The sequence below is a fragment of the Marmota marmota genome, unplaced genomic scaffold, assembly GCF_001458135.2.
Source record: "Marmota marmota marmota unplaced genomic scaffold, marMar, whole genome shotgun sequence".
Lineage (NCBI taxonomy): Eukaryota > Metazoa > Chordata > Mammalia > Rodentia > Sciuridae > Marmota > Marmota marmota.
This window is the reverse complement of record NW_025999977.1, coordinates 59,771,934-59,796,919: the sequence shown is the minus strand read 5'-3', so window position 1 is coordinate 59,796,919 and position 24,986 is coordinate 59,771,934. Positions and strand designations below refer to the sequence as shown.

The 24,986-nt window shown below is 53.8% G+C and overlaps 1 protein-coding gene across 30 annotated transcripts in view; it reads right to left on the bottom strand.

Moving 5' to 3' along the window:
- The window catches only part of Myt1l (myelin transcription factor 1 like), a 340,605-nt gene that overhangs the window by 79,190 nt on the left and 236,429 nt on the right, over window positions 1-24,986 (bottom strand). For 21 of the 30 annotated variants that reach the window (XM_048804898.1, XM_048804919.1, XM_048804894.1 and 18 more), the window contains 3 exons: window positions 23,131-23,534; window positions 8,266-9,243; window positions 3,814-3,948 (listed from right to left, as the gene is read on the bottom strand). In XM_048804898.1, the coding sequence (XP_048660855.1) occupies window positions 3,814-3,948; window positions 8,266-9,243; window positions 23,131-23,534 (1,517 nt within the window). The remainder of the gene's footprint in view (window positions 1-3,813; window positions 3,949-8,265; window positions 9,244-23,130; window positions 23,535-24,986) is intronic. The other 9 variants (XM_048804905.1, XM_048804923.1, XM_048804907.1 and 6 more) reach the window with 3 other exon arrangements.

Sequence of the window (24,986 nt, the reverse complement as noted above, 5' to 3'; positions counted from 1 at the left end):
TGAGGGCAGTGGTAGCTGAGCAGAACCCTGGGCTGCAGTTTTAAGGATTGAATCAAAGTCTCTCCGTGTAGGAAAGAAGCAGTGACCTATTCTCTAAGCAGGATGAGGTGGAACAGCAGAGTGAGAGGGGCAGAGAGACAGCACCTGGGGTGAGGCTGCCGTGAGCCGCAGAGCTGTGTGGACTGACCAGCACGACCCCGCCCTGCCTTGCCTATGTCCCTCTCCTCCAGCCCTCAGGGTCCACTCGGCTACTCTGCATCTGGGGAGCTCATGGGGTTCAAGAGCTGGGGGCCACACCGGCCTCAGAGCCAGGCACCTTGCTCCTCCGAGGGGCCCTCCGCTCAACTCTAGACCGCGCTATGGCAGCTCCTCTGGCCAGCACGGCGCGCCGGGTAGGTGGCTGTGCCAGGGCTGCTGGGTCCACTCACTGGCGGCATCACTGTTTTCTGTGACTTCCTTCCCCTCTAGTAAGAGCTGCTTTGTCCTGACCTCTGCAGGTCCCTGGACCCTGCAGCCCATGGCTGGGATGTGGCTACTATCGGCATTGACCCCAGTGTGCTCACCACTGGCCACGTTCTTAAACGGAGTCCACTGGCCTTCGTGTGAGAGCTGTGGCCCAGGCTCAATGTGCAACACCAGAACAGCGAAGCCACCTCCAGTTGATTTGGTGGTGGGAACTGGCCTGGGGTCACGGGTTTCTTTCTGGGGAGATCTAGACCCAAGGCCTCCTCTCAGGGGTTCCTTACTGTTCAGTCAGCTCCTCAGGCTGCAGACTTCCTGCCCCGGCCCTTCCCTCCAGGACTCAGACAGCCCCTGTCACCAGTCATCATGGCTCCCTGATGCCACTTCCCTTTTGCACCAACACATGCCTCTCCCCCACCTGACGCCCAACCTTGCTGGGGGTGGTGCCCTCCCCCAGGCCTGACCATGTCAGTCTCCTGTTGAGCGAGATGCAAGCCCCTTGCACATCTGCGCTGTATCGAGATCTGGGGGCTCTCTTTGTTCATGGGCAGCCTTGGAATCCATCTGAACAAGGGACCTCCCTGCTCTGCTCCCGTCTAACGCTGAGGTCTCGACAGGAGACTCTGATCAGTAGGCCAGCAACCTCGGCAGGCCTGCCTCCTGGGCTTCCTGGGCCTCGGCATCCCTCCACATATGGGGCTCTTCAGAGGAGCCAGCTTTCCTGGTTTTGATCCCTCCCTCTGCTTCACCTGACCACGGGAGAGAGGCCACAGCTCCCCTGCTGGGACCGCCCCTGCTGGCTCCCCCACGTCCTCTCCCTGAGTGGCACGTTTTCCCTTCGGAGGAAGGGTGTCCTCCAGCTCTGTCCTGTTGTCCCTTTGAGCCTGCCCTCGGGCCATGGGTACCTCCAGGTGACCTGCTCGCCCCTCCTGTCTCTGTTCTCGCCTCCTCCAGGCCCCCTCCCCGTCTTCCTTTGCCCTCAGCGTCTTGCTCCCAGCAGCCTGTCCCTGCCCACACTCTGCCCACTGCCACTGTCTCCTCCATGCCCTGGCCACGTGTGACCCCAAAGCCTTCTTCTCTGCCCATGCAACCCTGGAGCAGCACCCGGGGTCCCAGGTCCAGGCCTGGAGATGCCCAGTCCCCACAGTGCCCAGCGTGGCTGCTGGTGGGCACCGGGCAGCCATGGGAAGCACTGTCTGGGCCAAGCCCGTGTCTCTGCCAGGCTGGGAGCTCCCAGGACTCAGAACCTCTTCTCCTCCTGTGGCACAGTCTCTGTGGTCCTCCCAGGGTGAGCAGAACTATGCTGAATTGGGCTGTGCGGGAGTAAGGGAAGCCAGTCCAGCAGGAGAGGCCCGGCAAAGACGCACGCAGACCTGCCCTTCCTCAGGCTCACGTCATTCCTGGCTTCTTAAAGACCCGTCCACAAGCAAATCCACAGCAAGGCTTTTCTGTGCATGAGCTGGAGAATGTCCCTGGACAGGGTCAGCCTCCTCCTGCTAAGGTGACACCCCATGTGCCCCCACTTCCTCCTGTATGGTGGCATTGCCCTAGCCCCCACTTCTTCCTGGTAAGGTAATACCCTGGGTGCCTCTAGTTTCTCCTGATAAGGTGACATCGCCCCATCCCCCACTTCCTTCTGCTTAGGGGACACCACCCCAGACCCCTCCTCCTCCTCCTGCTCAGGGGACACCACTTCTCTGACACAGGTGGAGACAGGACTACAACCTGCAGCGTGGCAGGACACGCCCACATCCCTGCTCTGTCTATTTGGAGGTTTCTCCGGAGATGTGGGCTTAGGAGGAGGAGCTGGCCTGCCCTGAAGCGAAGCCAGAGGCCTAAGGGGAGACGGCAGGAAGCAGCTTTCTGCTTAAAACCCCAGAGCTTGGTCCTAGCACCTGTTTGTAGATGAGGAAAGCAGAGGACAGCACATGCAGCCTGCCTGTCGGGCTTGAGAGGACGACCATGGACCACAGAGCCCGGTTTGGGAGACAGAGGGTGTGGGCCGGACAGGATCTATGGCCTCGCTTAGTCTTGCATGTAGGCCAGTTAGTGTCTGTCTGCTCAGGTTGACTGTGGAGACATGGCACTCCCTCAGTTTGCCAGCCACTGCTAGTCCCTGGACAGAAAAGCATGATGGACACCCTGATTCTCGTTTTCTTCATTGGAAACCAGGGCCAACACTACCTGCAGGGTCCATGGCTTGAATGAATTAGTGTTTGTGGGTGTGAGCCCAGCACCCGCCCCCAGTGTGCTCAGCACGTGGAAGCTGCTGTTGTAGACCATGCCGTCTCCCTGTTCATGTAACACACGGGATTGTAGCCAGACACCGAATTGGCTTTTCCAGGACTCTCTTTAACCTGGACACAGTTGCAGCAAGCTAAGCTGACTTTTCTCAGTAGCCATCTGAACACCTGGTGCCTCGGGCATCTGTGTGTCCCTGCCACTCCAGCAGGCTCGCCACTCAGGGACCACAAGGTCACCCATTTTAGTTGGACTGGTCTCAGAATTCCTCCAGATCATTGACTGGTCATCCTGCCATGTCTCAACCATCACAGTTTTCCTGCCAGAAACTGTCTCAGGTAAGAGGAGAACCCTCCATATGACTGAGACGTAGAGTCAGGATCTTAAACTTACTCTTTTCAGAAAATGTGCCTGTTTCCTAAACTGTTAGTTCCACTGGCTTTATATAGCTGGCATATTTAATTGATGACAGATACACAATAAGGAGGTGTATACCATTTCAGTTTTAAATGAAATATAGCTTTTCACAGATCGAGTCCATATTATCAGAACCTAACTATTAAGAAGTGCGAAAGATCAAAACCCACCCAGTGTAAACCTCCTTATTTCAGGTCTTCTAGTGTGGAAATGCTGGTACATCTGACAAGTGAAATGAGGCACAACCTCTTGTCTAAATGATGCTGGGATGATGTATCCACGTCCTGGGCAGGAGGACTCTCCAGGCCCCTTCTCTTGGGGAGGCAGAACAGGCCAGCGCCCTGGATGGGTATCTCAGACACTATCTGGGTTCTCTAACTGTGAGACGCACAGGCGACTTGCCTGGGGTCTCCAAGGAGGACGGAATTGGGACCAAACCTGGTTCCAGGAAGGGGGCTGTAGAGGGCTACTCCGGGGCTGGTCTAGCAAGAGCTGGCACCCAGGAAGCATGGGGGTTGGGGGAGCAGGCTCCCTGTCCCCCACTCCTCCTGGGGCTGCCCTTCAGGGTCAGCGGGAGCCTGGTGAGCTGTGGCCACATTGAGCCGTAGAATGGAGATGATGTCAGGTCAGAGGGATGGTAGAGACAGAGCCGTGTGCTAGCACTCCAAGGGCAGCGGTGAGCTGTGCACTTACTTTCTGGAGGGACCCTATCTTTGTGCGGGCATCCAGACAGACTGCGGTGATGCGGGTAAAGCCCAGTTACATGGCCGGTTCCATCACACCCGGGGGTTGGACACTTGCTCTCTTTCTTTTCTGTTCTTGAGGGATCTAAAAGCGACAACAGGTTCCAAAAGAATGAACGTTCACCAACCGAAGACAAATGTGATCATTCAACAATCCCAAGAGACCTTTGCTAAATCAGAGGCCAGCAGGTGTCAGGGCACAGGCTGCAAACACCATGCTTTGGCTAGGGTAGGCTATTGTTTTAGGTGATTGTTCAACCTTATGCAACATGATAATGAATCAGAAAGTATTTTAGTTTTTGTCCTAAAGAAAGAAAGAGAGAAAGAAAAAACCCCACCCATTCCCCATCCCTAACCTTAACTCTTGATTGATTGGTTTCCCGTGTGTTACATGATAAGCTGTGTTGCTCAAATAAATCAACGTAAACAGTGATGAGACAGTGGCCTTCTTAGAGAACAAGACTCCACACCATTTTCATTTGACAGTCTCTCTGTGAAATTCAGCCAAGAGTGTGACTCAGTCCCCAGCTCTTCAGCTGAATTTCTTCCTGTTGGGAGCTCTGGTGGCACACACAGGCAGCAAAACGCGGCTGCTCTGGACTTTGCTCTTGAGGCTAATCACTCTGTTTCTTAGCATAGCAATTCAGCATGTTTTGGAAAATAAACTGAACTCTCAGAAGGCACTGTAAGCAGATGACCAAACGGTGGCGATCCCACCTGCAGAGGTGATGGGCAATCAAAATGCTTCAGAAGCCGCTGGAGCAACCCTTTGTTCTGATTTCTCCGTGTGTGCTTGGAACCAGAAGGAGGCTCGTGTGATGCCGTGCATGCATACACAAAACCAAGAGGTGATGCTTCTCTAGAGCCCTGTGGGCTTCTCTGCAGTACAGTCAAGGGCCAACTAGAGCAGAAGTCTGGTCCAGAATCAGATGCAGATGCCAGAGATGTAATGACATTGCTAATTTAATTTTTTCTACACCCAGAACTGACCACAGCACAGAACTTTGCAGCATAATAACTTCAGAGTGTTTCAGAGGCCACACTTAGACCAAACAGTAAGTCTAACCAGTGATACACTATTTTTAGTCCAATTTTGAAAACCAGTTGCACAGATCAATATCAATAGATGTGGCTCTTGTGATTTGGTCCAGAGAAGGCTCTAGTTAAATTTTCTTCAGGGGTTTAATTCTATTATATGGGTATCTCATTAGTCAGGCCAATCATAATTGTTTTAGTTAAGAATTCACTTCTATCAAGAGAAAAAAACTTTTGTTTTAAAACATTGAATGCTTCTGAACTTTCTTTTTAAGCTATTTATGTGAACTGAAGTAGAAGAGGAGTCACAGGACCAATAATGTCCCCTTGGTGACTCCCTTTCTTGGGCGGCTAGAGTGCTCATCTCCTAGTGGGCCTCTCAGGTGCTGGGGCCTCCTGAGCCAGGGAGGTGCCAAGGGAGACCCTCCCCTTGATCTGTCCTACCACCGTGCAGGCAGCTTGGAAACCCACCCAATGGTGTGTGGTGTGGCGTGGTCCAGCTTCTCATGACCTGGTCAAGGCCTCTCTTACACCTGCAGACTGAGAGCCTGGCAATTTTATTACCTTGGAATAATTCCGCAAGAATATTGGTATAATTTAGTCAATCTAAGTATAAAATAGCAAGTGCCTAGTAAGAGTTTCAGAGAAAATAATTGATTAAAATCATAAACTAGAGATAAAAGATTAATAACTAGATACAGATGACTTGCAGAAGATAAAAATTCGATGGCTATTACTAATCACCAAGTATCTATTTCATAGGACACTTAAGACTTCTCACAAATTATATTATTTCAAGATTTGGAAAGCATTTTGAAATTAAGTATAGGTTTTTATAAAAACAAGGTATGTCAAAATTATCCGCATTTTGGAAGACAACAAGCGTATAATCTCCTCTCGATGCATGGGGTCCAGTTGAGGTGGGATGTGCTACCTGCCTTTGCCATCACCTCCCCTGGATTTCTTACTTTGTACAATTGCAATTCATCTTAAAAGCAAACGTGGAAGCCAACACAAGACAACTGAGCAAGCAGAGAGACCAAAAATCAACCAGAAACCTTGCAACAAACAAGAGGAAACAAATTGTGACTGCACTTAGCTTGCTGGGGTAGAACAGGTGATGGGCAGAGGACAGAGGGGGTCATCGTTTGCTTCTTTTGTATTAGCTCAAGATTTGGAAACTGACACATTAAATCAGTTTGAGGACTGTGGACAATGAGAATTGATACAGTATCCTCCCATCTTTACTGCAGTGACAGCCCCTGAAGACAGACGGAAGACCTGCTAGGCAGTTGCCGCAACTGTCATCAATGTGTTGGTGAGATCTGATCCCTTGACATTTCTTCTTTTAAAGAGAGCCTTAATCTCTTTGTTCTCCTTCGTTGGCCTTAATCGGCTTTACTTATTTAGCTCTGAATGTTTACATGGAACAATATAGAAAATGCTGGTAGAAAATAGAAATGACTTGTCAGGGGCAGATTGGAAAAACTGGGAGAGGGAGAAACTGATGCCTCCCACCTTATAGGAGCGCCCAAGCCCTAGTCCTTCTCCGTCTGTGGAGAAGCACAGCTCAGTTTTCACCGTTCATCCCCAGCCACCCCCATGTTCACAGGGGAAGCACATGCTTTATACTTCATTTCTTTCAAAGAGCAAAGCAAAACAACAACAAAACTAAATGACTCAAAATGGGCATAAAGCAGCCGAGTTTGGAGGCCACAGACACAGAGCAGCCACAGCAGCCCAGACTCTGAGACACATCCTCCATGGCCATGTGGCTGCAGAGGACCACTGTGCTACCCAGAGTCAGCGCTCATCCCGAAAGCCCCGACTCAGCACCGCCCAGACTGCGTGGGCCACAGAGCGGTCACAGGGGCAGAGGCACTCCTCGCTGGAGTGTGGCTTCTCCTCAGCTTCTCAGAGACTCAACGCACCATCCTAAGAGATGGTCTGGCACATCTTGTTCACAGTGACAGCCCTGTCCTAAAACATGCAGGCTGTGGTCCCTCTGGAAGGTCATGCCCCTTGGCCACCTCCCCACCCTGCGGCCCAGCGTTGTGCTTCGGCAGCTGGAAGGGCTGTTGGCCCACCACCTGCCGACCAGGAGTGCACAGATCTGGCTAAGGCTCATCTCAAGTTTGGATATGCTTCCAGCAGTGCCCAACTCGCCACAGAAATCATACGCACACATTGAGAGGAGAGTACACACCGATGTCACAGCAGAAAAAATGCAGTTTTTCTGATTGAAGTTTACACAGCAACTGATTTTCAAACTACATTCTTAAACTTCATTATCAGATCCACAGTGAGGAAACTCAGAATTTGTAATGCGCAGCATAAAGTGACAAACCCACAGAACAGATACATTTTTGGTGCTAATATAGTAGGCTTTAAGGAGTTACCAATTTCATTCTTGAAATTGATTCTTGCTTTGTTCTAAAAGAAACTTGAAAATGAGCAAATAGACAACACCAGACCCCTGCGTGAGGCTGTGTCATAACCTGCCTCAAAGTGGACACTTGCTTCTACAAACACGAGTATTCATTCAGGTCGAGTATGTATATATTTACTATATATATGGGAAGTAGGTATATATAGTTAAATATATAGATAAATGCCATAAGCGCCTGCATTTTTCATGAGGAGAAATTGAGCTAAAACTATCGTCCTGGATAGTCTTGAGCGTTTTATAATAAATCATATTTGAGAAAACACCGCAATTGCTTCCTTAGTGAAATGGAATCAGTGTGTGTGGGGGGGTGCCCTAAAGAACGTGCTGTTGGTCTCGGCCGAGGCCACCGGGGCTGGCACCGCCAGCAGCTTCTGTCCCCTGTCTCTCCCAGGGAGCTCATGGGCAGCCCTGGTCCTTATCCTGTGTCCTGGGTCCCCCTGCTGCTGCTCAGTTTGTCGGGGTGCTGCTCTGGGGGTGTGTCTCCAATGGGTGTCATCGGATGGCAACTTATGTACTGCAGGGCCACCTCCCCAGTCCCCTTTGTGAAATGTGCTTTGTTCTGACGGACTAACCAGCACTCAGTCACTGGCCTTTCCCAGGTCCTTGTTCCTCTGCAGCGGCACGGGCTCCCAGCGCCTTCTACCTCGGGCGTGTTTACGCACCAGCCCTGGCCTCTCCAGGAATGCCTCGGTACTCATCTGCTCTAACAAGGGGACACTGAGCTTTATGCATTTCCCAGACAAATATTCCATTTGCTCTTCAGAAACATCATCACAAAATATAATTCTGGCACCGACTCTGGAAGGGGCCTCAGAGACGGGACTTAGTGAGAGGCAGACTGTAATCGAGGACCATCACCAACACCTTTTCTTTAGCTCATGTTTCCATGAGGCAACTTACGTTAGGTAGAAATATTACCTTTACCATAGTATGGCTTTTTGACATGGCTGTCACTGGACCTGGGCTTCCTGTCCTCCCCGGGAAGCTGTCTGGGAGACTGGTCCTCGTACGACCTCAGAGTGTCCCTCCTCCCGGCGTCCATGGCCATCTTGTCCCTCATGGCCTTGGCCCTCTCGGTTTCCAGGGCGATGGCCTTCTCAAGGAGCGTCAGGTTGCCCTTGGTCATGTCAAACACCTCCTCGGACCTGTCTGAGTTGATGGAGGTGGTGTCGTCGTCCCTCTCCTGACACCCGTCCTCCTTGGCGCAGCTAGAGAACGTTCTGGGCCTGGGGCTGAGCTGCTCCTCCAGCCGCATGAGGTTCATCATGTCCGAGTAGCTCCGGTCAGGTGTCCTGCCCGGGAAGTCGTCCTCTGGCCGGCCGTGCGGCCGGGCGCTGGCGCTGGGCGGGGGGCCCCGGTCCTGGGGCTCGGTCTCGCTGAGCTTGCGGGCCAGGTCGAAGCACTGGTTGCGCAGGCACTCGAGGCTGCTCAAGCACACCTCCTCCTCGCTGTCCTCGCCCAGCCTCTCGCCCAGCCCGTTGCTCACGGGCTTCCCCAGCACCACGTAGTTCACGCTCCTGCTGTCCTGCGGCGCCATCCCCTCCGCGTGGCCGCGGTCACCGATGCCGTCCGAGAGCACAACGCCGTGGCCCTGCGCCAGCAGCTTCAGGGAGTCCACGGTCTCCCTGACCACGTCGCTGTCCAGGTCCAGGCTGAGCTCGCCCTTGCGACTCAGGCTCTCGCTCTTGCCGCTCCCGTCCTCCAGGCTGTTGGAGGTGTTGCTGTTCATCTCGGACTCGGTCCGGGCGCGGTGTGCTGCGTCCTCGGCGATCTTGCCCAGGTTCAGCAGCGACTTGGCCACCAGCTCGTCGTAGTTGTCATACTCCTCGTTATTGTTGTCGTCCTTCTCCGCATCCTGCAGCATGCGTGGGCCGTGGCAGCTCATCTGACGGTCTTCTGCAAAGGAAATAGAGAAGACAAAGGGAAAGAAAAGAGAGGTAGCTAGAACTGGCAGTTCAGGGGCAACCGCAGGACACAGCATGGCCAGGCAGGCCCTTGCGTGGCCCAGAGCAGGCCCTGGCTGCTTCTGGTCACGTGTCCACAGGAGGGAAGTGAGGGGAGCCAGGTGGAGCGAGGCCCTTGGAGCATCCCCCGTGGGCTGCTAGTCCCCCGAGTCAGTCTGAGACCAACCAACACACATGATAAGCACAGCGTAAAACAGACATTCCCACTTCTGAGGTTCAAGACTGGCCTGCTGTCTGCACAGGTTTACTTATGCGCAGCCCGGCAGCTGAGTACTGACCGTATCCACCTTCTCGCCACGCTTCTCAAGAGCTCATGAACTCTTGTTTTGCCAACTCTTAAACAGATGTTCTCAGCAATTGCTTTTAAATGGTCTATTTCTGCAGTCACACTCAGGCGACGGGGAGGGGAGCCTGCTGTTCTGAGGACCCCGCAGGCCCCTCCACGGGGAACTCCCATCAGATACACCCATGATGGGGCTGCACTAAGAGCGATTCTGAGTCCAATTCCTTCCAGGGACTTACATGCCACAGAGTGAAGCCACAGGAACCCCACAGCACAAGTGTGAGGGGAAACCCGCAGGACTGCACCCCACTCTCCGCAGGCCTGGGCAGAGGGAAGGGCCTGGGAGGAGCTGGGCACTGTGTGCCCTGTGGCTGGCACTCGCCGTCACACTGCAGACACTGCTGCCAGGTCTCCCACCACGGCCACAGGAAACCTGGGGCAGCTGGAAGGAATGACGGGAAGATGGGTGTTGTGTTCAACCTGAAAACGTGTTTAGGGAGAATTTCCAAAAGAGGCCACATCCAACATGCGTCCAGCCCCTCTACTGAGAATCACACTCTGTTAACACTCAAAGAACATTTGGGATTTGTATCTCTATTCGCCTTTCCACGTAAATGATGTTGTGTGGGTTGCAAAACAGATAACATGTGGCTCTCGAGTGCACCCCCTTGGGTTGATTTGGCCACTGTTTCCCATTTCCACGTCTCTTCTTTGTTTCCATGACTAAAACACCAGAGTGAGAAGAATTTTTAGTATTAGTAATGGCTTGGGGGATGAGAAAATGCCAGGTGACTAAAGCTGAGATACTGAACTCTGGTACTTGGTTTATGGATTGTATGTTAGTGAAAAAAGATTTGGAGCTCAATAGAGACTAACCCCCTGGAGTCAACAGATAGCTAAGATCTGCATCCCAACCCTGAGAGCCAAATGCACCAGGTCAAATGGAGCAGATGCCGTCTCTCTTCCGGACCACTCTACGCATCATAAGGGATTATTACAAGATGATGTATCCCCAAAGAGCAGCAGAAGGAAAGGACACCAGACCAGGGGACGCCATCGGAAACATGGCGGCAGTGCCACCCTCATGCAAAGCATGCTGTCAGCCTCGGTTCAAGCTTTAGAACCAAGTCAAGCCTGTTCTAAGGACTTTGGGAACACCAGCTTTATATTCTTCTCTCAATTTACCCACATCCTTGCGCTCACAGCTATGACTGGAGAAGCGCCCTGGGGAATACCAAGTTGGCGGCTTCTGCCCGCTGACCCTGGTGGCTGTCCTGCACCCCTGGACCACACGATGAGTTCCTAAGTCCTGGTTTGAAATTGCGAATGCACACATGGCAGGTGGAAGCATTTTGGAAGTTGAGTCAAAGAAGGAACCGCAGCCAGGTGAGACCTACGATTTCCCTGACCACCTCCATGAGTTCTCCTGGGAAACTAGTCCTCCTGTCTTGGAGAATTTTGAAAAGCAGCAGGTGTTGACAGTGGATAACAGACAAGGAAACCTATCTGCCCCGTGCACTCCCCACAGCCTTGCAGAGCCACACTGGTCACCAGACGGTGGCCCAGACTTGAAGGTCCGTCTTCCTACCAGTGCAGTAGGGATGGGACGGCCGCTCTCCTGTCTTCGCCTTAGTTACTTCAAGTTACCTGTCTTCCCACAGCGTCTCTGGGCTGAGGAGTCCGGCTCACCTTTTGATAATGAGGTGTCTGTCAATCTCACCACTCAGGCCGCATCACCTCCTCTCAAGAAAATTCAGAGATGAATGGATGAACTTCCTCACACAGCCGCATGGCCACTCTGATGGGTGAAGCCGGACAAGCTGGGACAGGGCCCTCCTATGGGGAAGTGGGAGAGTTTGGGGCACTTCCCATGGGAAGAGGGAGAGTGTGGCCCGCCTCCCACGTGAGGTTCCACAGCACGGTGCACTGTGCCTTGGCCATCATGTGACAACGAGCAGGAAAGGAGGAGTCACCTGACCAGGTCCCCAGAGGTCCTCTGCTGCTTGTGCCTGTGTGAAGTGGGGACGTGGGCATCCGGAGCCTTGGCAGACCTCTGGTAGGTGGGGACAGAGAAACCGCCAGGACATCTCTTGTGAGAGCTGTGTTGTTAGGAAGCACTGCGTGGCCTCCTGCCCCCAGAAGCCTGGCACACATGGCTGCTGGCCTTGTCACACTGCCTTGTCCCAGTGCACCCGACCCCTGAGCAGGAGGGGGAAACCAGCACACTGCAGAAGGAGCCTGAAGTCAGGCCACATGATGTGCATCTGTGCACACTGCTGCTGTGGGGTGTGGCTTTTCAAGTTCCTAGTGCTCAGGGTCGTCCATGGCCAGGAGTCCTTGCAGGTCACCAGAGCCTCTCCATCACCACTATCTAACTGCTCTGAAGCACATTCAGAAAAAGGCAGGTCTTCTCTGTGTAGACTAAGGGAGGGGCAGTTGCTCATCAGCAAGAGGATGTGCCTGGGCCTGGGCGTGGTGAGATTCAGGACCATTCACTGGGAGCTTCTGATCTCTGCCTCTGGTTGCTGCATCCAGGCAATTTACATGGGGAGTGGTTTTTGCTGAACTAACGTGAAATGAGTCACATGCATACCTGGGCTTTGGCAGATAGACCACAATTTCCTGTGCCATTCGGGATTAAAAATGTGGTACAAATCATCCACAAAGTGGATATTAGCCATGAGAATTTCTTGAGTCAGCTACTAGTTTCTATCCAGTAATTCATGTTCTACCAAATAACACACTTGTGATGAGAAGAGCACTGTTTTCAGAGAGTCAAAGTGCGCACTCCTGCTCTAGGTAAAGGAGCGTGACCCCTTGGAAAGGGTCCAGAGAATCTCATGCCACTTTCTTCCCTGGTGGAGTTGTGCCTTTTTAATCTGTCATCCCCAAAGTGCCAGAGAAAACAGACTGTGAAGGGTGGTCACCTCTCAGGGCACCAGCCCAGGCATTGGCACTGGGGACTGCAGAAGTTTCATCCTGGGATGGCCATCGGAGATGGCCTGTCCAGCCACTTCCAGACCACAAGCCCAGAGAGCAGAGATGACGGTGACAAAGCACAGAGCCTGTCCTGCGCCTCCCCAGCGGCCACAAACCTGTGACTGCTGTTACATGTGCGCTTTCGACCCACAGAGTTGTATGACATGCCGTGGGGCCACCTTATTTCCGAGCCAGCTTGCTATGTGCAATTCCTGCCACACACACATGGTCAGGCAGTCTGGAGATTTTCCTAAGAAAAGTACAAGATCCTTTGGGTGTTTTGCCTCCATCCTCAGGACGAGTTCGTGGCCACAGCTCTGTGGACCCAAGTTTATGAACACAAGCAGTGGCTTCTGAGCAGTTTGTTTCTAGGAAACATGCCTGACACAGCTTTGGAGACACATCTGGTCCAACCGAGTCACTGCTGTTCCTTCTAGTCACTACAATAGGCTACCGTCAAGCCGGTACTAACCACATCAGGGCGGACACCACCACGGGCTGCCAGGCCGAGGAGGCCTGGTCTGAGCCTTACCGGCGCTTCAAGCCACGGAAGCCTGCTGTTCCACTGCACTGGAGAGGTGCCCACTTATCTACGGGAGGGGAGAGTGGCAGCCATGCTTCCGACCTGTGAACTGTGGACCGATTGCAGTGATAGGAAAGAAACAGTGGCACAGGTCACACACATCACATAACCATGTCACATGGGGAGGGACACACAGGCTGCACGTGTCTGTGTTCAGTAAGTGAAATCTGTAAGCTGGACTTCAGCGCAGCTCACCAGGTCTCCTGGCGAGAGGAGATCTGTCTGTCCTCACTGAGGCATGTGAGGACCTTCTGAGAGGCCCTGAGCCTGCTGCTCCTTCTGACAGAGGACAACACAAAGCCACACCGGGCGAGGGACTTCTCAAGTCACCTGCTGTCCAGAGACAGCTGGGATGGCACGCTGGATTCTGGGGGTGGCGCTGCACCACCGTGCAGCCCGCCTGTTTCCACGGTGACCAGACTGCAGCGCCCTCCCCACCAGGGCCAGGGGCTCTCGCAGCACAGCCAGCAGGTCATCTGCCCCTCCGAGTACACGGGGTCCCTCCGCCGGCCCCAGAAGCCTCCTTCTGTTTCTGGATTCATCTTCTGATTTCCCCCTTTGGTGCTTCTTGTTGGTGTGGCATGGATTGAGGAGGTGCTGGAATTCCCAGTTACTTAGCCCTGGACCCTCTCAGGACCACCTACCAGGACCCTGATGGAGGCAGCTGAGGTCCGTGGTGTGGAGGGGAAATTAGAAAGTCAGGAAAGCCCTGGACCCCAGACCAGGACCAGAGGAGCCCTGGCTGCCAGCTCCAGGTGCCGGCACAGGAAGGGAGAACCGAGCAGGGAGGACGAGGGAAGGCAGGCGAGAGCCAGCCACCTTGGGGCTGTGCTGTGCTGACCCTCTTCCCAACAGACACATCTGCCACTTCTTCAGACCAGGGAAGCAGCTTTGGAACCTCCCTGCAGGTCTCCTCCAACGCTGTGAAGCCCTTGGCGTCCCTCCCTGGGTGGTGGGACAGGAACTGCCCAGCTGGTGAGGCTCAGTACCACAGCCCCAGCTACACAGGACCCACTTTTGAGCTCCTGCTCAAACTGGGCTCCTCTTCCCGGATGGTGCCTTTGCTTCTCATTTGCTCAGTCAACATAGCCACTGTCTCCTACCTCAATCTGTCTTTTTTTTTTCTTACTTTTCCAAACTAGAGTGTGTTTTTCTGATATGATCTGTCCTCTGCAGCCCCAAACCCTTAAGTGTTAGTCACACATCTGAACATTACCTTCAGTGATACACCTGTGCTGGACAGGGACACCAGCTGCTGAGGGCCATAAAGGTAGAAGAAGAAGTATTTGAGTTTCCTTCATGTTTAAATTATCCAAAGCTCTTAGAAGTTGTTTAAGGTGAATGATTTCTACTGGGCATAGAATTTCCTACAGTTCGTAAAAAGTTGTTTGGCGTTAGCTGGCTTTTCATGTTCTAAACCAGGGAAAGCAGGGCTCTGCCTTTCTGGAGGATCGTCCTCCCTGTGCACATGGAGGGCTCTGAGTCTCATGGGCTGGTGCTGGTGCCGTCTCTGTGTTTGCGAGATCTCTACAGCAGTCTGTTCCACGTCTGCGTAAGCTCTGCCTGGAGAGGGAGACGTGTCCTGCTGTGGCCCTACCTCATGGCCTTCTTAACAGAGGGCAGGCCAGTGCTTACCTGGGTTAGGACCCCAGCCCAGGCCTCTCCCACTGTCGCCCCCGTTGTGCTGCTGTGAAGCAGCAGGAAAACAGGAGCTGCTCACAGGACAAGCAAGACAGCAGGAGGGACCGGCACTGCAGCTGTGCGGCCTGGCAAACCCCTGTCTCAGGCCGCAGTCTGTGCTGCTTCACAAGGCAGCGGTGGTCTGGGCGCGGTGTGTCCTGTGGAACTGCTGAAATTGTGCAGTGGTGTCCTGGTGGCTGTGCAGTCTCCTCTGGGGTCCTCTGCACGCTGCAGTCTTGTTGCTCTGGAGAGTCGGCCCCTGGTGGGCCACGGAGGGCCTGCTGGGCTCCACTGCCCTGCACCTGAGTCCTCGCGGCTGTCTTTGCCATCTGCCTTTGTAAATCCATCTACTCTGCGGAGCAGTGGCCAGGGTCCCCCTCGAATCTGGCAGGGTCCACACATCCTCTTGTGGTACCTGCCAACTCAGTCCAGGACCGAGGGGACTAGACTGGCTAGCTCCTCTCCTTCACACCTGGAAGACTCCCCGCTAGGTCACTCGCTCCTGAGATGCCCCTCTCCCTGCTCCTGTCATCGTCAAATCCTCCCAGGACACAGGAAGGAAGAGGAGCTGGACACCCCTGCCCAAGGGGCTACTTGTCTCTCACAAGAACAAGGTCCCATGGAACAGAGGCTACCTGAGACGGGCCACCCACCTGGGCTTCCTCACACGGAACACGAGGATCCTCTGGAGAGGGTGACCTTTCACAGTCCTTTAATCAGATCACTTTGCCCAAGCAGCCCTGCCGGGCCCAGGGGCACTGACCACTATCTGCTGCATCACACTGAGAGCCGGACACAAACCAAAGGCAACATGCTTGACTCCTGGAAGTCGTGCCTGTGACAGAGGCGAAAACAAGACCTGCTATGGTGTCAGAGCGGTTCCTGATATAAGGAAAACTGGACAAGGTAGGGGACGGGACGCTGGGGAGGGTGGGCTTCAGAGAGGAGGCCGGGCCCCATGAGGGGCATCAGTGGCCTGGGGGTCCTGGAGCCAGCTCTGCAGGAGGGCACAGAGCACTGGGCAACACCTGGAGGTGAGGCTCAGCCTGGAGCCCTGGCAACGGGGAGGGGGCATGAGGAATGGATGTGGTGAGGGCCAAGCCTCGGTGCCATCACCCGAAGTCACAGGAGAAGCACATCACAGAGCCCTGAGCACAGCCCCCTGCAGGCCTGCTTGAGCAGCCTCTGTCCCCAAGCAGTCCCACCCATGGCTTCTAATGCTACAGCTCCCTACAGGCCCACATCACTGCCTCACTGCAGATGAAGAGTGACTCCAAGGAGAACTTTTGCTCCACTGTTCAAAGTCATGGTACCGGGAACACTGGTTGGGTCCCAACCTGAGCAGACCACTACCATTCCCTTGGCCAACAGGATCGTCCCCAGAGAGCCCAGGAGTAGAGGGCATCAGGCAGCCTGCCCTCCAGGGCAGAGCCCAGGCCCCACCCAGGGCCCAGCCCTTGGTATCTGTTTCCACCGAGAGCTCAGCACAAGGTTGACACAGCCAGGACGGGGAATGGAGCACAGGCCAGAACATGCAGAGGGGAGGCTTCCTCAGCTGCAGGGACAGCGTCTCAGTTCCAGGGGAAAGGAACTCAGTGGTTATCATGCGAGCGAGATTGTTTGAGTCACATGCATCGTGCGTCGGCTGAGCATCAGCCCATCCCTGGTGTGAGCGGTGCCAGGCGGTTGTGCGAGGGGGAGACGGGCTCTGAAGTGCAACCCTCTTCACTGTGGATCCAAGCTTGTCACTTCTGTCATTGTGTTTGGTGAGGGCCTGTCCCATTGGCCAGGGGTGAGGAAACTCACAGGAGCCTCCTGCTTTGACTTTTGCAACACAGGCACAGGCATAGTTTGTACATGTGTTTATAGAACAGAACTTTTACTGGAACGGACTGCCTGCTGACCACCATGTCCTGCCATGGCCTCTGGGGCCTGGGTTTGGAGTGTGGTTCTCTGAACTGCATGGTTCGAGGGGGGCTGACTGTGCTGGCTTTCCCACGAGCATTCCCCCAGCCCAGGGGAGGTGCCTGAACAGGGAAGGGCTCCTCAGCCAACATCAGCCACATCTGTGAATGGAGTAGGTGGAGGAAAGGGGACCGGCAGGCAGGAGTCTGGGTCTTTGTCTCTCACAATAGGTCAGTTTCCAAACTAGCTGGACAACCTTGAGCTTGCTTGGCCCAGAGGAGAGTGCACGTCCCACCTTTCAGTCGTAAACCAGGGACTAGAAAGGTCTAAGACCGGCTTTCTTTTTCTGAGAGGGTGCGGGTGTGTGCCCACCTCCACAGTCAGCTGGACTGGGAGCCTCCTCGGGCGTCACACCCTTGATCTGCATGTCTGTCACCCTGCTTCATCCGGGCAGAGGGAGGCTGTGCGACCTCCTTCTAAGCAGCCTGCAGAGACAACTTTTTTTTTCCTTTTTTTTTTTAGTTGTAGATGGGCACAATACCTTTATTTTTATTTATTTATTTTTATGCGGTGTTGAGGATCAAACCCAGGGCCTCACAGGTGCTAGCAAGTGCTCTATGACTGAGCCACAACTCCAGCCTGAGACACCATTTTTTAAATGACTTTTTAAAAGACAGTAGTTTAATGGCTCTTGATATCCAAAACTCGAGATCTGGTTTCCAACTCAAACCTTTAAAGCCTCTTCCCCGTTCACACCTTCCAGCTCTGCCCTCTGAAAACAGCTGCATTCTTCAAGGGCACACTCTTTCCACACTATATTATGCATTTTTTTTTTCTGGTGAATTTACTCAGTGTTTTAAAAAAAACAAGACAAAAAAATAAAAACTCCTCTCAACCCAGAGGCCTCTGGGAACCCAGAAAACACGCGCCTGGAACAAGCCAGGGCTGTGCTCCGGAGGCTGTGGCATGTGGAGTGCTTGCTGAGTGCAGGCCTGGCCTCGCAGCACAGTGGCCGAGGCTGCTGACCCTGCCTGGCCCCACCCCAGCACTGCTGTCTGAGTGGTTGTGCACGGACCACACTTTCCTCCAGCCTCGGGACAGGACAGGGAGTGCGAGACGGCTGAGTCATGATGGCCAAATTGTGGCCCAAGTGAAGCCCTGTGCTCCTAGGTGACCCACTCTTAGGGATGGCCACAGCCAAGAGCCTGATGTCCTTCCAGGCATCAGACTGCTCGGTGACAGACTAGCACTTGGAACAAAAATCAGATTCACCAGGCATAGGGAATAAGCTGCTCTTCTTAAAGAGGACCTCCGGGCCAGACAGAGCTCCCTGCCTCCCCAAGGTCTCCTTTCATCACCAGGCAGAAGGTGGTCCCCAGCACACTGTGCACGCCACTTGCATTTAAACATGCATGGCTTACATCTTTATCACGTTTTCTGGTTTGTTTCAAAGTACCTGAACATTCGGGAAATATGAGGTATGATTATGTTTTATATTTAGGCACAGAGAGCGGTTTTACCATGGACGGATCCCTAGAAAGGTCTGGCTGTAGGAAGACTTGCTCTGAAGCCTCAGGGCCTCGTACGCCAACCTGCCTGCCTTCCAGACGTCCTGACACCCGTCCTGGATGTAGGGAAGGCCAGTCTTTAAGAGGATGAAGGATCACTGCATTCCTTCTCCCAGGGCCCACAGGGTCCTCACGCTGAAGCCGTGCATACTAAACATGTCGCCTTTGTTCTGCGTTGGTCTCAGAACTCTTCCCTTTTCTGCTGACTGCAGGAGAAATGGGGTTGGCTAATTCTGATTTTCACAGCCTGTCTGCATTTCAACTCGCTTCCCTCATCAGGGACATTTCCCTGAGAAAGACATGAGAGGATAATTGGCAATCAACATGGAGAGCAGCATCCTGAAGGGAAGCTGGGGATTCAGGGCCAGACACAGGCCACTCGCTCGGCACAGGGCTCCGTCTTCCCCTCACACAATCGAGCCTGTCCATCACCGACTGTCAGGGTGCTTCAGCAAGCTGCAGCCCAGCGCAGTGTGTGGCTTGAAAGGGGGCAAGCCCCAGGAAGTTGTACCATCAAACACAGTGTCTGTGGGAGGAATTCACAGGGCCATTTGCCTGGCCTTCCCCCAGAGACAGGGAGCTGCACAGAGGAAGACCGATCAGACACAGGACTGTCATGGTGAGGCCCCACGGACACATCCAAAATCAGTTTGTGGGAGCTGATCGCCAGCCCCTCAACAGGCTGCAGGAGAGTCCAGTGCTCTCCCCTGACAAAAGTAGCCCCTCTGCTGTGACCCCACCTGCATTTGCTCTGCTGGGGCTGTGGCTTTGCCTGGCCTCTGTAATCACACAGCACGGTGGAGCAGTTGTCACCAGGGCTCAGCTTCCTCTAACCCCTCCCCCCCTGGGGCAGACGCGCAAGGCTGCCATGGCGCATCCTGGCCTCCATACAGGGACTGCAGAAGGCAAGCCGGATGCCGTCGGGCAGCAAGGCCCTGCCCAGACCTGCGCCATCCCAGCCATGGGGGCCTGTCCCAAGTGTGCCTGTCCAGGGCGGGCCTGAGACTCCTCAGGGAACAGGAGAAGGGACCTCACAAAGCCTGGCAGCAGCAGAGGGGAGGAGCCGTCTGTCGGGGCTGGTCTGGAAGGCTGAGCCCCTCCTTGCAGATCTCACTCCTGCCCCTGGAGAGGCAAGGTGTCCGCCCAGGGAGGCAGGTACATGCACATGTGCATCCAGGTCTTTGTTTAGTGACTGTTCTGGGGGGACTGGAGCATCACATGCACATCAGTCACTGGGCCCTGATGGCCGTTTAATCTCTTTTCCTCAACAGAAACCCCAAATCACATTTGTCATCACAGACACCTCATCTGCTAATAGAACTGCCTCCACCACCTACCTTTAGAATAAACAAATTAATAAATGTAAAATTGACCATTACTGTGTATTTTGAAAATAAAATTCTTCATGCAAAGACCAGTTTCTGTAGATCAAGTTTACAATAGCTGACTTTGATTAATTACAAGTTGCTCAGCTACTCTTTGCAGAAAGAGATGAAATGGCCTTGAGCTCTCCAGTACCAACAGCCCACAGCCCAGCCTGACTGTACAGCCAGCATGTGCAGCCCTGATCTCTATGAGCCTCAGCTTCTCACGAGCACAGCCAGAGGCTTCTCTGGCCACGTGCCGTGCCTTGATGTGAAGGTCACTCACAGCCTGCACACAAATGCACTCACAGGAAATGCGTATCATTGTATGATTTTGGTCCATGTGTGACTGCAGTGCTGGAGGGTCCTGGGAATTAAAGCAAGCACTTAATCTCTAAGTCCTGAATGGCAATTCCCTCTAGAACCCGTGGGCTCCTATCACACTCACAGGGTGACTCACAGAAACTTGTTTTATCTAAATCACAACCTCTCAGAAGCTCCACATCTCCATTCACAGTCAAGGTAGACACGTGTCCCTGAGGAGCAAACATCAGCGGCCTCGCAGCATAGACTCCTGGCACCCCACATCTGCTCCTGAGGCTGATGCCGGCTCAGGCTTCGTTCCTGTGCCACCCCACTGCCCTGGTCTCCCCTGTAGATGCCTGAGTCGTGCTTGGCACTGTCCTGCTGCGTTCTGTCTTCCTGTCACCTTGGGGTCATGGTCTGCACCACCACCGCAGGGCCAAGGTGCAGCAGCCCTGAGGAGTCTGCTGCTGGCCCGGGGCAGGAGGGAGCTCCTTGCCACCAAGGAGCAGGAAGAGCACGTGAGGTGCTGCAGCAGGAGGGGTATCTCTCCTGAGCACCGTCGGGCACGCTGCACCCAGTCTGTGCTTCTCCCGTAGAAGGTACCTGACAATGGCACGGGCCCGCCTCTGTTGACAGGGATGTGGGCACAGCTCTACATAGGATGACTGTGCTGGGCTCAGTGAGTGGGGGTGAGGACAGGAGGTGCTGGCCTTATGCTAATGAATCAGACACAACTAGGAGTTTGGTTGTGAGAAGTGACTGCCAGGAGGACCCAGCTCCACTGTCCCTTTGGTTGACAATCTTTCTGGAGCTGCTTGGCCTTGCTGGGTCACGAGCACCTGGAGTGTAGCCCACTGGGACACTAGTGTCCCAGCAGCAGTGGCTGAGCCAAGACCTGGCACACCTGCTCCAGGGGCTGCTCCAGTGGGCTCCAGGATCTCCAGGAGCCAGCTGCCACGGTGGCTCACTCCCAGGGGGAAGCTATTGTGTGGCTTAGAGAACAAAAGGCTGTGGTGTGTCTTCCAGAAGACCTGCAGCAGTTAAAGACGCACTGGAGGGTCCCCACGGGGGCCACTAGAGTCGACTCTGATGGCTCCTGGGGCCTGGGGTCGCACGAGGGCTGTCTGAAAGGTAGGGAGTTATCACCCCTTCCTGCCAAGAACATCAGCCGAGGGACCTTTGCCTCCCCTCAGACCAGATGGTCTTCTCACCCCAGCAACCCTGGCAACCCTTCCTGAGCAGCCTGGGGGTTCTGCTAATGATCACAGGTGACTGGCCAGGCGCGGTGCGGCCCTGAGTTCGAGCACCAGCACCAGTGTTGTGTGCGTGTGTGGCCACCAGCAGCCCCCTCCTCCTGGTTTTGCCCAGTCACCTGCGTTCCCACGTGCCCCCACCAGCATGTTCCAGGTGCCTGTGTGGGGTCCAGGTGTGGTCAGGTGAGCCCGAGCACTGGGGCTGACTTCCTAATTGTGTGACTGTGTGATATAGGACCACGCATCTGTGTGTCACAACCACTGTTTTTCTGTCTGGAAAAACCCCTTTCATTTTGATTTGTCGTCTGGTTTCAAACCAAACATATTCTAGGTGATGGCCTTGGAACAAACTAACCCCACGCAGCCACAGAATGCGATTCCACCAGCTTCCCAATGCATTTCTAAAGCCAGTCACCTGTACTTCTGCAGACAGACTACATAAAATAGGACCCTAAACAAACTAAGGTGGAAAGCTCGAGTTTGGAAAGTGGAGAAGGACCTACATGTGGCTAAGACCCTAGTTAGCTGACACAAGTTTCAGACCTACTCTCTCAGACCACTGTGCACAAACCCTCACGACTGTGAACGCTGGGGTCCACGGCCTTCCCAGCAGGACGGGAAGGGAAAAGCAGTGTTTGATTCCATCTCAACAGCAGGCCCCGACCAAGGCACAAGTCTTTCCCTCATCTAGACAACTGGTGACAACACCCAGCACTCTGTGCCCCAGCAGCATGAGCTGACAGCGCCCCTCCCCAGCTCTCCATGTCAGCACAGAGCTGCGGCTTACTCCCAGGAGAAAGCTGTGTGACTTCACACAGAACTGCCGGTTTAGTTCTTGGCATCTCACCAGGGATGCCACTCTAGACTTGGCAGATTAAGCAGTCAGCCAACAGCACAGGTGCCCCGTGCCTAGGTGGGTCTTCACAGAGCCTCTAAACATCAAGAAGAACCTTGGGGGAAACACATTTAAACACATGCAATCTACGTCTGGGCATGTCTGTGCATGTTTGCTTAAACATGTAAATGTGATTAAGCCAACAGCTGAGAAATATTCCATAAAATGCAGGCTTCCTGATCTGCCCACCAGGATGCTAGTGGGGACTAGCCACTCTGGCCACCTGGCAACCTGAGGCTTCTCCCTGATGGCTGATTGTGTCTAGGTGCTCGGAAGCTCTGCTGGAGCCCAGGTTCTTGAAGAGCCCCGAGCCCAGGGATAGGCTGAGAAACAAGAGCTCCCTTCTTTGCAGGAGGCAGACCCTAAGCTGATGGTGACCCTGGGTTCTTGAGAGAGTGCCCAATCTTTCTAGAATGAAAATGACCTTTAGAAAATGTTTTGTTTCAAAGTTACCTGTTTGAGTCTTTTTCTAACAGAAAAGAAAGCTAGACATGAAATGAGAGCCATCCTGTGTGTTGCAGGACACCTTGGGCCTGCCCACACTGTCTGCCACGCTTCACACCACTGGAGGCCTCAGACCAGAAACATGGTGGTCGAACGTGGCCAAGTTACCCTGATGGTTGAGTCCCCTCCCTTGGGTCCTCTAGGGCCCAGGCTCTTCCAGTAGCACAGTATGGGACAGGAATAGCACTTCTTGATAACCCGTGAAAGAAAATGTGAAATTAAAGACCAGGTATGCTAAATTAGTTTTCTTGCTAAATTTTGCCTGGTTGATCAGATACGCACAGCACAAACATCTCAGCAAACTGCTGTGACAATCCATCTGAATCACCACCTGAACAACCTCAGAGCCTAGGTGCGAATTCACACAGATGGCTCCTTGTCGGGAATAGAGCAAGCCGACTTTTCACAGGAAGCTTCCTGGATATTAACACCAGAACATTCACACTGAGAAGCTGACCCAAACCAGAGCCTGGCCTTTTGCCAGTGTTTTAAAGATTACCATTTTCCTCCTCTTCCTCCTCCTCCTCCTCCTCCTCCTCCTCCTCTTCTTCCTCCTCCTCTTCCTCCTCCTCCACATCCTCTCCGTCTTCGTCATCATCCTCATCGTCCTCCTCTTCCTCGATATCCTCCTCTTCCTCCCGGTCCACCTCCTCGTCCTCCTCGTCCTCGTCTCCTTGCTCGTCATTGTCCTCAGAGAACTCCTCGTCTTCCTCCTCGTCCTCCTCATCCTCGTCGTCATCGTCCTCCTCCTTCTCGTCCATGTCCTCTGTCCCGTCACTTTCGTAGCATTCGTCCACGGAGGAGCTGTCGGCTTTCACCGCAAACGGTTTCCTCTTGGGAGCAGGTTCCTGAGGCTGTTTGTCTTGTGTTTTCCTTTTTTTAGCCAAGGGACAACCATACACACTGATAAAAAATCGAGAGAGAGAGAAAGAGATTTGTGTTACTGTCTCTGAAGATCAGAGCAAAGAGCGCCTGATGGAGGGCGCCAGGTGAGCATGACCGCCATCAGCTGTGTGCCGAGTGCGTGGGCACCGTGCGCACACATGCCCGAGCCTTGGATGAAATGGCACCTCAAGGAGTGCAGCGGGCACCTGTCCAGCTGCCGCTAACGCCCAGTCTGAGCCTCCCAGCTCCTCGTGACCCCAGATCCGAATGGCATGGAGGTACTGAGAACTCATGGGATGGTTATGAGACACTTGTCGGGCATGCACGTCATGCAGTTGGCAATGCACATTCACTTCACCAGGCATCGGACCAGACATCGTACCACGTGGGAAGTACAATTAAAACTGCATTATGCACACTTTATTAGCAGATACAAATTTAGGTCAAATATGCAGACATTACACTGGGAGAGCTCTACCTGTGTGTGGGTTTGTGTAGTTTATGGGTGGGAGGAGCCCACTGGGGAGATGGACCGTGGGCCTGTTGGTGCTGCTGAGGAGACTGCATTGTCTGGAGTCACGCAGGACGTTATAGGCTGTGCATGGTCTCAGTCTACCCAGCACCCCAGAGAATGCGGCCAGCTGTCACCACTTAGGCTGAAATCGGCCCAACTTGGGGAAGACCCTCACAGAGTGGGCTCTCAATCTTCCCTTGAGAAGGGGGAAACTTTTTCTATTATACCTCAAACCCAGTTTTTCTTTTCTTTCTGGAAATTCAATATGTGCTACAAAAATTTAGGGAGGAGAGGGAGAGGCAAATGTGCCCTTGCTCCAGAATGAGATACGGAGATCCCTCCTGACGGTGCTGCCAAGGATGCCTGCAGGCCTAGCTGGGCCCAGTCCTGGACCTGGGGATGGCCAGATGCTAATGTGGTCTGAGCCATCCATGCCATTCATCTGGGTGACTCCCCTGCGGGGGATCCTATGCAGCACAGGACAAGCAGAGGTGAGAGCACAGACCCTCAATTCGGGACCCTCAGGGCCATCAGGGACTTGGATGTGTCAGTAACACTATTTAGACGCACTCATGTCCGTTCACCAGGGGACCCCAATACCGCCCATAATGACACCCAAACAATAATCGGAGGGAGTGGACCAAGGGCAAGAAGCACTCTGATAAAACACGCAAAGGGACTGTGTCATGGAAGAGGAGCAGGTGGTCAGGGGCCAGCAGGCTCTCCAGGAAGAGGTGGCTCTGGAGATGAACTCTCTAGGATACGTCAGTGGCACCTGGAGAAAAGAAACCCTTCCACCAAGTCCAAGGAGACAGTTTGCAAAGAAACGAGAGCAAAAGGAAAAGCATATGAGGCTCAGAAAACTGAGACAGAAGCTTGCACAGTGTAGAACTGAGAGCAGACAGGGGTGGGCAAGAGAGCAGGGGCAGTGTGGAGCAGGGGGCAGACCCATGGAG